Source organism: Oryzias latipes, chromosome 9 (assembly GCF_002234675.1).
Source record: "Oryzias latipes chromosome 9, ASM223467v1".
Classification (NCBI taxonomy): domain Eukaryota; kingdom Metazoa; phylum Chordata; class Actinopteri; order Beloniformes; family Adrianichthyidae; genus Oryzias; species Oryzias latipes.
Window position 1 is genome coordinate 16,251,923 of NC_019867.2, and position 13,509 is coordinate 16,265,431.

General features: G+C 39.8%; 4 protein-coding genes across 7 annotated transcripts in view; 2 read left to right on the forward strand and 2 right to left on the reverse strand.

Annotated features, from left to right (window-relative positions):
* Positions 1-53: 53 nt before the first annotated feature.
* On the forward strand, positions 54-3,762 carry lysmd3 (LysM domain containing 3). The gene is made up of 3 exons (XM_004072653.4): positions 54-179; positions 1,080-1,353; positions 1,522-3,762. Exons 2-3 carry the CDS (start codon positions 1,087-1,089, stop codon positions 2,215-2,217), a joined length of 963 nt encoding a protein of 320 aa, XP_004072701.1. The 5' UTR covers positions 54-179; positions 1,080-1,086; the 3' UTR covers positions 2,218-3,762.
* Positions 3,749-6,663, reverse strand: polr3g (RNA polymerase III subunit G). The gene is made up of 8 exons (XM_020706019.1): positions 6,414-6,663; positions 6,152-6,283; positions 5,717-5,846; positions 5,107-5,172; positions 4,970-5,029; positions 4,827-4,891; positions 4,078-4,188; positions 3,749-3,997 (listed from the first exon to the last, which is right to left on the reverse strand). Exons 2-8 carry the CDS (start codon positions 6,260-6,262, stop codon positions 3,908-3,910), a joined length of 633 nt encoding a protein of 210 aa, XP_020561678.1. The 5' UTR covers positions 6,263-6,283; positions 6,414-6,663; the 3' UTR covers positions 3,749-3,907.
* Positions 6,664-6,819: 156 nt separating this feature from the next.
* Positions 6,820-10,897, forward strand: mblac2 (metallo-beta-lactamase domain containing 2). Its single transcript, XM_004072464.3, has 3 exons — positions 6,820-7,390; positions 8,946-9,160; positions 9,925-10,897. Exons 1-3 carry the CDS (start codon positions 6,949-6,951, stop codon positions 10,096-10,098), a joined length of 831 nt encoding a protein of 276 aa, XP_004072512.1. The 5' UTR covers positions 6,820-6,948; the 3' UTR covers positions 10,099-10,897.
* A 110-nt stretch (positions 10,898-11,007) lies between these two features.
* rtkn (rhotekin) overlaps positions 11,008-13,509 on the reverse strand; it is a 60,634-nt gene continuing 58,132 nt past the window's right edge. For 3 of the 4 annotated variants that reach the window (XM_023958544.1, XM_023958545.1, XM_023958546.1), the window contains exon 11: positions 11,008-13,158. In XM_023958544.1, coding sequence (XP_023814312.1) covers positions 12,452-13,158 — 707 coding nt within the window. In that variant the 3' untranslated portion in view covers positions 11,008-12,451. The remainder of the gene's footprint in view (positions 13,159-13,509) is intronic. The other variant, XM_023958547.1, reaches the window with a different exon arrangement.

Here is a 13,509-nt window from a genome sequence, read left to right on the forward strand (position 1 = left end):
CGTGTGGAGAAGCCAGTGACAACGTCATTACGTAAACATTTTGTAGACGTGGCGTGAGCGGTGGGAACTGTGGAGGCTAGCAAAAAGGTATAAAACCAGCTACAAGGTGAGACCAAAGGCGATTCAGAGGAGTTATGGAAAGCTCACAGGACAACCATCTGTTCTGAGTTTTGTTTAAGGTAAAGTAGTAAACATTTGTGTGTCTTTATAAGTTTAAACTAAGGCTGGTGTTCGGTAAAACGGCTACATTAAATGCCGCGCTGCTCATTATTTAGACGCTCGTCTTGGCGCTAGCTTAGCTCAAAAGATAAAACAAGTCAAGATAAATCTTGACCTGCTAATTCAGCAATAATCTAAAATGGATAAAGTTTAAGCGTGGCGGTATCAAATTATTCCGACAGTTTATATAGAATAAGCTAACTTTTATTTACACATTTTCTTTTGTTGACTATCCGTCGTCTTGTGTTGTGAGATGAGCAGAATTGACAGAACAACAACTTCAGCCAGTCTGTATGGCTTTAACCACATTACTTACTGTTTTACAAAACGACGAGGACGTGTACGTACATGTTTCGACGCGTTTAATTCTACTGGTTCGTATTAATAAATTTTCTTTTAAGTGGGACTTTTAGTTTACAGTTTAACGTCACCAGATATGACATTTGCTTTGTTTTTTTAAGGTTAAGGGTGGTTCCTTAAATTCTAAAAGTAATAGTTTTTTTTAAAACTAATTTTGTTGTGGAGTTAATTTTACTTGTGGATTAAACAAAAAGTAAAGAAGTAAGACAACTACTAAGGCTTATGCTCCCGTGAGACTTGATGGAAAACAAACAACCTTTTAGTTTAATCAGAAATATTCAGGCTGTGTATGGAATATTTTAAACGACACTGCTTAAGATTAGAGATAATGTTGTTAAGTTTGATTTTACTGTTTCAGACACACAGTCTGAACTATCTGAAAGTTAGTTTTCATAATTATTAGTGAATGATTAAAGCATGTTTACATTGTTGTAATGGAAACTTTCTGGGTTTTTCTTAATTTTATGCTATACTAAAATGCCTTTCATTCTCCTCCATAGAGACAAAATGTCTAGTAGGAGTCAGCGCTATGGATTCCAGTCTGCCACCATGGTGCAGCCTTCCAACGGTGGCCTTGCATATCTTTTTGGAAACAATGGCTCAGAGAACGACCTGTCTGAGGAAGATGGAGAAAGCTACGAGCTCCGGTCACGTGGGAAAGAGAGGCTTTGGAAAAACTCTTCCAGAGAAAAAATGGATAACATTATCTACCTTACCCGAGACATCCAGGAAGGAGACACCTTGAACAGCTTGGCTCTGCAGTACCATTGCTCAGTATGTTTTTTTTGACATATTGACTCCTAATTAAAAACATTTAGCAAAGTTTAACAGTTCTAAATATCTTAATGTATCTAGAATCGGTGTGTGTTAAATACATTTTAGGAGCCCAGTATTTAAGATTTTTTTTCAATGTAACCTTTTTTTTTTTTTACTGAATTGTAGGTGGCTGACATCAAACGTGCCAACAACCTTCTGACGGAACAGGACTTCTTTGCTCTGCGTTCTGTCAAGATTCCTGTGAGGCGCTTCAGTGTCCTAACGGAGACTCATAACAGTGGCCCTCCCAAATCTGGCTCCCCTACAGGATCTAGACATGCTTCCCCCATCACACCTGTTACATTCCTTCCAACCGAGTCTTCCACAGACTCGTCTACTTCCTCTACTGACAGTGTGGAAGGATTTCTACTGGAAAAAGACAAGGACATTGAGCAGCTGGTCAAATCCACAGGACCGTCTCGAAGCAGCCTTAACGAAGTCGTTTCATCCCTAACCCAACAACAGCCGCTTCTTGGAGATGCAGAGTACAAACCATCTCAGAGAAAGGATCCCTACTATGGGGCTGATTGGGGGATGAGGTGGTGGACAGCTGTGGCCATCATGCTCTTCGTTGGGATCATTACTCCTGTGTTTTATCTGCTGTACTACGAAGTTCTTGTGAAAAGTGACGTCAGCCATCATGGTACCACCACTCAAGCTCATGGCGGTATTCATCTCGTACAGCAAGAGGGTGGAGAATCTATGAACAAGCCTTTAGAAGACAAAAATGCAGAAGCTGGAGATGCGGTTAATGGAGATCCACAGAACCCTGGTAAATACAATACAGAAGATGATAAAAATGCAGGGCTTAAGAATACGTAACATATGCTGATAGATTTTTTTGGTCTAACTCATAGGATAAATAAAAATAAGTGGAATGTTCTCCTTGTTGGGTATTTTCCACTTTTTTTCAGAAAAGGACAAAAGTTCTGATAATTTAACTTTATGTAGAAAGAGGTTCAGACTACTTCTGCAGGATCAGGATTAGAACATTTCAAGTTGACTATACGTTTTTAATGTAATGCCTTTTCTGTCGATTTTCATTGATAAAATTAGAAATCACCGTATCAGGATTAGTAGGTGGTTGACTGAAGAATATTTTGTATTTGATCGCATTGGAATATTAGGACAGATGCTTGTCTCCTACTTGGCCTTAAAATTCTGTTGGTGAAACTACAATACAAACCTTAAAGCTTGCTTAGATAGAAAATGGGGAAACAAACAGCCACACACTCTTTATGATGCACTTTATTACTGGTATTTAGCAACTGTGACTACCTCTACAACAGTAGGTTTTGGAGGTTTGTTTGGAATATTCAGGTGTCTAGCTCAATGCCAGGGGTGAAAGACATTCGTTTTCTTTTTTTTTAAAGAATTGTGATCAGTTTAGGAAGAAATGTTCACAAAGTCTGAACAGTTTCTCTTTTTTTTTAATGGTTTTAAGCCCATCAGACACTAAATATGGGTTTGTCAAGATTATTCAAGAGTCAAACTGTTTTTAAACTTGATATTCTTTGATCAGTTTCAGAAAGGGACATTTGATTTGTCTATGCTAACAATTTTTTTTTTTTTAACTAACAAGTTCAATTCTTTAGTTGCTAATTTGTAAACCTTAACAGCCCACAAAAGTCTTGAATATCCTGCTTTGGACAGTGGAGACAAAAGGAGATGTTTGGACAGTTTTGTGGGAAGTTGACATCTTGCTGTCAAACATTAACTCTCAAGCTGATGAGAGGTTTTTTTTGTTTTTGAACTCAAGATTCAGCAGGAAAATGCCTTTATCAATTTGACTAACAGCAAAGCAGTTTTGTTGCTTCAGTAAAATGTCCAAAAGAATGTGATAGTTTAAAGACAAAAACAAAGTTTGCCACATTCGTTCTGCAAGATGTCATACATGAAACTATAACAAGATTTTGCTAATAAAGATGGCTACAAATGCTTTTAGAATTAGTTGCTGTGAGGTTTTTTCTTCCCAGTGAACCATCTGTTTGTAAAAATCAGGTCTAATTTTTTTTTTACAAAATTTCTTCTGGAAGAAATCTTAATGTTTTCCTTTGTGCACACGTGAAATACTATTGTGTTAAACTATGACGGGGTTTTAAACTATTGTCAAGACTGAGCTTCAGTGATACTACCAGTATTGAATTTTCAATGAAACCTTGTTTTATCCAAGTGTCCTGAATCTGGCTGGACATGAAACTGTGGTAAAACTGCATATGTGCATCAATATCTTAATATGCAATGTTCCCAGATAAATTACCTAAATGTTATGTATTGTACAGTTGCTATCCTGTGACAGTTTTGTTGACTGTGTGCCTTTCAAGTTGGAAATATACTGCAGGCTTAATAAATATCTATTTTGAATAATTTATTTTTTGAAGTCTGCATATTTATGCTTATATATACATATCCATTAAATAATTACATGGCGTAAACATGAAGTTACTTGGCTTACGAGCTTTAGCTAAACAGACATTTCATATGCAACTGTCAAAGCCATGCAAAATGGGCTTCAGTAGGTTGCTTCCCCATCCATGTTATCGTCACTTTCAGCAGCAAAATCTTCACCGTTGTCAAAATAGCTTTCAATGTAGTCATTTTCCTGAGGAGCAACAAGCAGATAAAACATTAGTTGCATCAAATAAGACCAATGCAGATTTTCCACTATTCCTGGGACCAAACCTCTTCTATGTCTTCTTCGAGTTCTTCCTCTTCGATTTCTTCATCGTCCTCTGCTTTCTTCTCAGTTTCCTCATCTGACTTCTCAGGATTTTCATCTTTCTTGGCCAATTCCTGAGCAGATTTTTTGGGGTGGGATTCAAACTAAATGGTAGGCTTTCTTCCCATTTAAAAAAAAGTCTACATTTTCACAGCAGTTCTCTTTGTTCTGCTTGGCAGTATGGTTTGGGCCAATGTGTTTAAAGCCGATCAGTTAAGGAAGAAATGTTCAAGTCTGAACAGTTTCCTTTTTAAATAGATTTAAGCCCATCAGACACTAAAGATGGGTCTGTCAAGATCATTCAAGAGTCAAACTGTTTTTAAACTTGATGTAATTTGATCAGTTTCAGAAAGGGACATGCGATTTTTACTTTTTTTACCAATTCAAAATCAGAAGCACCAGTACAATAAGCGTTTTTCAGTCTAATGTTGGTATTAAAAAAACAGGTAAAATTGTGCCTTATATTTTACACAGATGTAGACTTCTGCAAAATCTTGCTAAAACTTCGTACAACCATAATCTTTTTTCACATGGCTTTAAACTATTCTGTCCTTATGGCAGTTTCCAAACTAGATTTTTTTATTTTAAAGGCATGTGCCTACTAACTTCAGCACCGAATGACAGCGCCTAAAGACATCCTTGTACAAAGTTCAATTAAGAAAAAAAAACATTTAAATAGTCTAAAAAAGCTAAAGAAGGAAGATAGGCTTACATCCAGTTTACTGAGCACATTGGCTTTATCTTCCTTCAACTTCTTCACAGTTTTAGTCTTGGTGCCTGAAGCAAAAAACACTTTTTAAATAAATAAAAAACACGCATTCAACATTTCCTGCATGCAATGTGACTTTAATTTACCTTTCTTAATTCTACGTTTTTTACTTTGGGGCATCAGTTCTTTGGGAAAAAGGTTCCAGTCTGAAATGTGTGACACGATGTTTGCATTACTTTACATGACACCTTTTGAAAAAAAAATTTCCATCTAAAGCAATTACCTGGAGTCCATTCCTCACTGTTAATCTGGGCTTGTTTCAAGTATCTTTCAGTGTATTTCTCCACCTCTGTTTCATGTAAACAGAACAACAGAGTACATTTGAAAAAAGTATCAGATCAGTGAGAATTTTTTTACTAAACATAAAAGATAAAAAACAAATGAAAGTTAATCTCTGGAATCAATTCATTGCTACAGCAAAAATAAATTTATTGTTTAGACATTTATGCATTGTACCAAATTATTTGTTCATAAATGAATCTTAAAAAGTATTTTCTAATGATCAAAAGTCTGGAACCTGGATTAGAAATTGTCTTTTTTTTAACAGGTGACTTAAATTAAATGTACTCCTTTAAGTTTTTTCTTGGGTTTATGTCATAGACCAAAGAAAATTAAAGATGTTTAAAATATCTGTAATGATGGACCCCTAAAAAAACAACAACAATTGAAAACTTCATAATGAGGCATAAGCAGTAACTATAGAATCTCATTTCTCTTATGTATAACACTCATAAAATGTCTGATTTCCCAAAAGCAGCAGTTATCTCCACTTCCAGCAGCCCAGAATTATCTTGACGTAGAAATCTCTCATATGTCAGCACTCTCCCCCCTACCCGTTTTGCTGGAGCAAGCTTTAATGTTGTGTGGTAGCCTCTGCATTGCTCCTCTTAATTCCTGTTTTAACGCCAGCATGTAGTCTTCCTCTTCACCTCCTTTGAGTGGAACCGGTTTAAATTCAGTAGTCTAAATAAGGGCAAATGATGCAAGATATTTATTACAGTGACACGTTTCTTGTTTATCTGAAAATTGGTGTAATCCAAGCAGGCAGTCATTCTCAGAAAGTGTCCATAAACCAAGTGTTTGACACAAAATAGATTACATCATAGTTTGCTTTCTGAGCACATTTTACAAAGTACTGAGACTACACAGGGAGAGTACACTAAAAGCCCTACGTTGATGACACATGCCAATTTATTTTACTTAAATAAAACTTGAATTTTTGCTAATTAAACCTTCCATCTTTCCGTGTTTGTGTGGCATTTACTTACTGGAAACAGTGGACTGGGCCCCACCCTGGCTTCTGGCATGTTGCCTCTGCCAATGCCCAGAGCATCAATGTTGAAGGTAAACGCAGCCACCCCGCGGCCTTTGCCTGCCATGGCTGCGCCCCTGACCACGACCTGCAACACACGGTTCATCCTCAGGCAAGCACCGTCATTGACAAGCACGTGCTTGCCGGTATTGCACCATTGAGTCCGCTATGAGAAATGACAATTTTTCCCTGATATATATTTTTTCATAAATACTTACAGGAGGCCTGCTGGTAAAACTCTCCTTTTATGGAGACGTGAGATAAAAAAATAAAGTTTTATAACTATAAATGACACGTGTTTCCCAATGAAATCTTATTGAATTTGATTTATTTGTTAAAGCTAAACGGTCCGAGTTTGTGGCTTAGCGGTTTAGCTTACATTTAGGCGAAAAAGATAAGTAAATAAACCTATCGCTTCTTTCTATGGTTTTTTTGTGGAACCGGCTGGGAAACGCATGTGTAACCAATAGACTAGTCAGCGTGAGCAGATGCTTTCCCCTCTCCGCCCCTGCTTACGTCCCAATAGGGCGTTTCTTATTTTCGTCCAATCGCTGCCGCGTTCACATCTACCGTCATTTCTCACTTCGACCAATGGGCTGGCTGCTTTCAAACAAGGGTGTGTGCGGCCACCATCATTACAGCTTCAATGAAACCACACTGCTCCTAGCTACGAGGCTACTAACACTGTTGTGCTAATTCAGCCGACGGCGCGTCTCCCTTCCGAAGCTTACCTCGACATTTGCATGTCCTGGGATGTCTGCAGCCGACTGGTACGCCCACAAGTCGCTCGGAGACGGACTATTCTGGATCCAGGAGCGGTTTTATCAATCGGACAACCGGGCCAACATCTGGTTGCTCCGCGGTTCGCATCAGGACGTGGTGATAGACACCGGCCTGGGGCTGAGGAGCTTACCTGACTACATCGACTCCAAGGGGCTGCTGGGAAAAGACCCGCAGAGGAAGAACCCGCTGCTGGCCATCGCCACTCACGCCCACTTCGACCACTCGGGGGGTCTGCATCAGTTCCAACAGGTGGGCGTCCACAGCGCAGAGGTCGATGCGCTGGCCAACGGAGACAACTTCGAGACGGTCACCTGGTTGAGCGACAGGGAGATAGCCGAGCGCCCCAGTCCAGGGTGGAGAGCAAGGAACTACAAAGTCAAGGCTGTTCAGCCCACGCACATACTGCAAGAGGGTAGGCAGGGCATCTGTCAGCACACATGTGGTGCTTGGTGCTAGTGGGGGCTAAATCTGGGGTCAAACCTACAACTTAAAAACTTCATTCAGTGTATTAGAGTTTCAAAATCCTTCTCATTCTCAAACCAAATTTCTGCAAAACGAAATTAACAGATGGCCCAGTGACAAGCCAGACACAAGAAACCAGACTTTCAAATATTTGCACATGGGTGAGGTTGGGATACTGTGTGGTCCTCACCATTGTCTTGGCTCTCTTCCTGCAAAGCTGATCTATTTTTAAGTCACCATGCTGATGACTTTGGCAGATTCTGTTACTTTCAGGAATGAGTGTGTAGGTTTTTCTCACACACACAGCAAAGCACTGGGATATTTATCACCCACCATCCTGTCTGTGAATAAGTATATTCTGGACATAAGCATTTTCTAAACCAGGGCTCCTCATTCCTGGTACTCGAGATTTATCGCCCTGCCTGTTTTCCATCTCTCCCTGCACTGCTTGCTGCTGACTACCTGGAGCAGGTGTGTTCATTCAATCAGAATGTGGAGACATCTGATTGAGCTAATCATCCGCTAGCAGGACTTGGAGATCTGGAAAACCGTCAGGGTGGTAGATCTCGAGGATCAGGAATGAACAGCCCTGTCTAACCCTTGTGCTATCCTATGGGGTCAAGATGGCCATTGACGTGTTCTCCCTACCGTGGATAAAGATGGAGAGGATTTCATGTAATCCATGGAAACCAGTGAAGATCACAAATCATTAAAGAAAAAAGGTTCAGCGCGCTGTCTAGTGGGGTCTAGATTAGATGACCTCACTCCCAATGTCAAAGTGCCTAGGATACCACAAGGGTTAAAGCATACATTTACACAGCACTCTGCACTTACATCAGATCTGCATTTGTGCAGAGCAGCTCCAACTGTTGGACTGTGGTCAAGATTTCATAAATCAATACGCAGCCTTCTGCTGTGTCAGAGCCACTGTTTTTGTTTGTTTTTGTGTGTTAGCCTTTATGAACTTAAGTTCCATCTCATTTATAACCCATAGAGTTTATTTTTCTAATGTCAGCCCACCCTTTGTATCTATAAAAGCTTCAACTGTCCTGGGATTTTTTTCTACAAGCTTTAATGGTATGTTTACAGAAATGTTAGACCATTCTAGAAGTGCATTTGATTTGTTGGTTGAAAACCAACAAACATTTTTCGCTCTAATTCATTCCAAAGTTTTTCTATCCAGTTGAGTTGTGGACCATGCAGAAGTGACTCACCATACACTCTCATCTATGTCTTTATGGACTTTCTCTGAGCCATCCTCAAAGCTGATCCCATACAGTTTGGATCACAGAATTGTCAAAAATGTCTTGGTATTGTCTTGAACTATCACAATTGCAGCCAGAACAAAGGCTTCCTGGCAGCACATAAATTAAATTCCAATTGAATTAAATAGGTGAGTGAAAACAATATGGTGCTTAAAAGGGGGATGGAGTTTTAATATTCGCCTTCGTAGAATTGGAATGTTGTTATGGATGTCTGTGTGAAGAAGTATGATCTCACTTTAGGGGATGTCATCAACCTCGGCGACAGACAGCTGACCGTTCTTCACATGCCAGGCCACTCTCGGGGAAGCATCTGTCTGCACGATCACGACAACAAGTTGTTGTTTAGTGGGGATGTTGTGTATGATGGCTCCATGATTGACTGGCTGCCCTACAGCCAGGTCAGTGATTACATCAGCAGCTGTGAGCGCCTGGTGGGGCTGGTTGACAGTGAGCAGGTAACTCTCAAGTCATTTCAAATATCATTTATATATTTTGTACCAGGGGGTGGAACAAATCGATTCATATCATAATTTGTGGTTGCTGAATCAATCCGTAGTTGATATTGGTTCATTTTGAACGATCCGGTTCGATCCGATTCACTGACCTAAAATCGATCCAGGTCATCTGTAGCCTAAATGTCTATCATTGTGACTCAGAGACAAATACCTGGATACTGAACAGGCAGGGGAAGTTTTCCAGATTCTTGTATTTCTTGCAAGATAATCAAGTGCAAATTAAATGTGTACAAAAAAACAAGTCAACAAGAATTAATGACAAATCCATTCACATTTTAATGTCACAAAGTTCAGCTAACTGTTTTTCCATATCAAACATTATTAGAACATTCTACCCCTGTATGGTCACACGTCTTTGCTAAATTCAAAGTGTTTCCACACATTGGACTGGAATGATGTTTTGATCACTTTATGCTGCTATCACGTGTGTGTTGTCCGCTGTGATGCACTTGGTCGTTTTTACATTGGAGTAAAATGAACCTAACATGTCTTAATCCAAACGGTGTTTTCCAAGATCAATAAAATGAATGTGTTTCCTTTTGAAAAGATTTTATAATGGAATAGGCCAATTCGGTTTACAACTAGCCTCAGACGGATTAATCTGATTGGATCATTGGTATTGATATTGGCACTCCTATTTTGTAGTGATCTGATGTTAGATGTTTCTAGCACTAATTCCTACTCCAAAATTTTAAATCCAAAAGGTTGACCAAGTTCTCCCAGGACACTACAACACGTTTGGGGCAAAGCGGCTTCATCGCATCGCGTCTACGTACATCAGCCGAGCCGGAACATGCCCTGCGAAGTTCTCCACACTCACCTGGAGGACCCTGGCTGGGTTTGCACTGCGGATGTCCAATCCACACTGCGCCTGCTAATGGGAGCGGACCATGGAGGACACAAAGGAACGTGGTGGAGGACTTCAAATAATGTGAAGAGGGGAAGTGCCCCATCTTTACTTGTGAAATATGCGTAACTCTCTTTACTCACTAATATAAGAAATAAATGTATTTGCCAAACTTGATGTCAAATTACCCTATTGGGTTCTGGAAGTCAATAAGCTTCACAGAAGCAAATATTATATAGTATTTAAGCATTATTGAATCTGTATTTGTTGGTCTTATTAGATGGGTGTTTAACATATTAAGCACATGGGATGATATAATAGCACAACGATGGTATAACCAGGCATGAACAAAGCAGGGGTCCTCTAAGGCATTTCAAGCAGTTGTTATGGCCATATTTTCTCTATGCACATCAAACACTCAGAGAAGACCCAGTGCTGACTACCTCCTATGTTTGTAATAGTGCTTTGTACCTAGTAGTCAACAGCTTTGCTATGGAAATGCTGACAATAAATTCTCAGCTCTGCTGGCTTTGATTTCTCGTTTCGCCCGGGAGTTTGCAGTCTCTTCTGCAAATGGAATTACATAAGTGGACTTCTGATAGGATTTGCTGCCAGCGAAAGAAACTGAAGAAGAAGAAGGAGGGAGAGTGAATGAGGAATGATCCATCACACATTTAAAGTGCCAAGTACTTACAGCACTTTTCTGATATTATGGTGGGCTCTTACACTGCATGCAAAAGTGCTCGCCCGCAGTGCAGAAGGAAAATCCATTTATAACAGCTCTGTAAAACAAAGTAGTAGAATGTTTAAACATGTTCTTCCACATTAAACCCGTGTCTTGTCCTTTCTTTTGAAATATGACAAAAAAATGAGGTTTGAATCGGCTAATCCTAATGAAAATAAATTATTCAGGGAAGATTAATTTAAAGAGATGAGAAAATAATGAGACAGATTGATAAAACATTTATTATAATTAGTATTACATTGCTTAAACATGAGAGTTCCTCACATGTTCTCCCTTGAGGAAAGCGCACATGCAGATCACAAGGCCTACTAACAAGGGAACCTTGCAAGGTTACGACATTCAGTTTTTCATTCTAACAGTTAAAGGTCTGCACATCATTCGTTATGATTACCATACATCTATACATTTTATAAAATCAAAAAAGAAAACCGTTAACTTGTAAAAATTTACAGAAAAATGTGTTTTTGAAACATTTGAAAAATCAAAATAAAAGTTTCCCAGAAGAGTGACGGCAAAAAAAAATCAAGATGGAGGTTTTACTCTTTTTAAATGGGCTCAGACTTAAACTAACAAGAGGTCTTGAAACAAAAGGCCCTGCGATGTGGAAATGTAAAAACCATCCTAAGATAATTTTATACTTCTTATGTGGTTTATCGTATCACAGACATATAAATATATCTTTATATTTGTAATTTAGGAATTCACATCCAATAAAAACCCCAAATACTTCAGTAAGTCAGTGTAGAAGTATATGCTTTGGCTTATACCATAATTTTTGTTGACCATGATGGATTAGTGGATGACAACCTGTTTTGTGTGTGCAGATAAATAAGTGAAGACCTCAGCAGTTTTGCCTTTTTTTTTTACTCTAAGAGATCACAGTCATAAATAGTACAGTAATTTTGAGCAATTGCATTAAGCTTCCACTCGCTAAAATTTCCTCAAGTAGTTAAACATTTTAAGACCAGGCCAAATCATGCATGGAAGCAAAATGGTGCAAACAGACTTTGGGAACACTTGCAAAGATAATTTTTGAATGATTGGGTCAGTGCACTGAATTAGGAGTCAAAGTACAAGAAACAAACATGGACTAATTACCTCTACATGTAGCAGCAGCCCCTAACCTTTTAAAACTTGCTCTTTTTTTGCTGTTGGTTTCACAACAAACCACCTGGATATCACAATACTTAACATCCAGTGAAAATACAGCTTCACATCATGGCATGAAGACATCAGGAGGATGGACATTAGGGACATAAATTAAACCTTTTCCAGTTTTAAAATTAGGTTTCAGAGAGATTCGCAGACACGTCATTACGTATTCAAACGGTAACAGAGCTTTGAGCATTAATTTCCCCCAAGTAGCAGGCCCACCACTTCCTAAAACAGGCAGAGTACCGCTTAACTTTAAAGCTGTGGAAGCTCAGCAACGCCACCAGGGGTTTCCACCTGGGTTTTGAGCAAAGCAGACATTCTACAGGTAGTCTTCCATTATTCCATCCCTGATCGAAGGGCATCCTACCGCCATACTTTTCAGGGATGTGCTCATTGCCAAGCAGTTGCCTGAGTTTAGTTCACATGTTAAGCCAGTTAAATCCCACTTTAATGCCTTTAAATAATCCTAAAATATCAGAACAATTCACACCTGACTTTGGAGCCAGTTTCGAGGATCAAGTCTGGCCCTGAGGTTCCTCAAACTGCGCCGGACCGGGGAGGGTCTTGAAAAAGCAACACCCTCAGATGACTCTGGGCTGTGGTTACCTTCACTGTTGCTGGAGCTGTTGCTTGAGGTGGAGCTGGAACACGAGAGGGTGGTCTGCGCGCCGCGCGGTGACCGAGGGGGCCGAGAAGACATAGGGAGAGGAGCGAGTAGTGACGAGGGTGGAGGGTGGCAGGGGCACTGAAGGGTACTTCCATAGCCCTTTCCTCGAAGAGTACTGAGTTTAGCGTCCAGCGAAAGAGTGCGCGGCCTCAGACGGGAAGGAGACGACGACAAAAGAGACAAGTTTGAGGAAGGCTCGGGCCAGCCGTAGCGGTGAGAGCAGGGGCTGCTGCAGTGGCTGTCGCTGTCGGACGTCAAGCTCGCATCTGAGGACAGCAGACCCAGCTGGGGGCAACGCTGGTAGCTCAAAGGGCTCCGGGGTCTTCCACGAGGAGAGCTGGGGCTGAGGCCAGACAGGCGGGGAGAATACTGACGAGTGAAGGCGCCACTTTTTGGAAGGTTCTCCTCAAACAAAGACATCCAGGTGGGAGAGGTGCCCAGCTGGTTACGGAGCTCCAGCTCCTGCATTCGCTGTGCCAAGATGTCTGACACAGTGCTGCTGAGGTCATCTGATGACTCAATAACTGCAGGTGAGAAGCACCAGAACTCAATTACACAGCTGCAGTGCGATTAAAAATGATTAATAAACATTTATATCTATCTGATGATTTTAAAAAAAACTATATTTTTAATGTTATTTTAGATCCACTAAGATTTGTATTTCATATTTATGCAAAGTCAAATACAGACGTCTGAAAATGGAAGTTTCATAAACAACATGATGATTTAAAAATTATTTTATGTCTACATTTGGAATAGAAAAGTGTATTTAGTGGTAGGAGTTTTATTTTCACTTAAAAAAAACAATTTGAATAATGATTTAAAACATTGTGCATTAATATTCATGTATACCTCACCAAATATTACATTTATGT

What these genes read in the sequence shown, in the direction of transcription:
- lysmd3 (XM_004072653.4), top strand. Translation starts at nt 1,087, where the DNA reads ATGTCTAGTAGGAGTCAGCGCTATGGATTCCAGTCTGCCACCATGGTG. An exon ending in CTCTGCAGTACCATTGCTCA is followed by an intron (nt 1,354 to 1,521) that starts GTATGTTTTTTT and finishes ACTGAATTGTAG; the next exon opens with GTGGCTGACATCAAACGTGC.
- polr3g (XM_020706019.1), bottom strand. Translation starts at nt 6,262, where the DNA reads ATGGCAGGCAAAGGCCGCGGGGTGGCTGCGTTTACCTTCAACATTGAT. An exon ending in GGCCCAGTCCACTGTTTCCA is followed by an intron (nt 5,847 to 6,151) that starts GTAAGTAAATGC and finishes GCCCTTATTTAG; the next exon opens with ACTACTGAATTTAAACCGGT. An exon ending in AAAACGTAGAATTAAGAAAG is followed by an intron (nt 4,892 to 4,969) that starts GTAAATTAAAGT and finishes TTTTTGCTTCAG; the next exon opens with GCACCAAGACTAAAACTGTG.
- mblac2 (XM_004072464.3), top strand. Translation starts at nt 6,949, where the DNA reads ATGTCTGCAGCCGACTGGTACGCCCACAAGTCGCTCGGAGACGGACTA. An exon ending in CACGCACATACTGCAAGAGG is followed by an intron (nt 7,391 to 8,945) that starts GTAGGCAGGGCA and finishes ATCTCACTTTAG; the next exon opens with GGGATGTCATCAACCTCGGC. An exon ending in GGCTGGTTGACAGTGAGCAG is followed by an intron (nt 9,161 to 9,924) that starts GTAACTCTCAAG and finishes TAAATCCAAAAG; the next exon opens with GTTGACCAAGTTCTCCCAGG.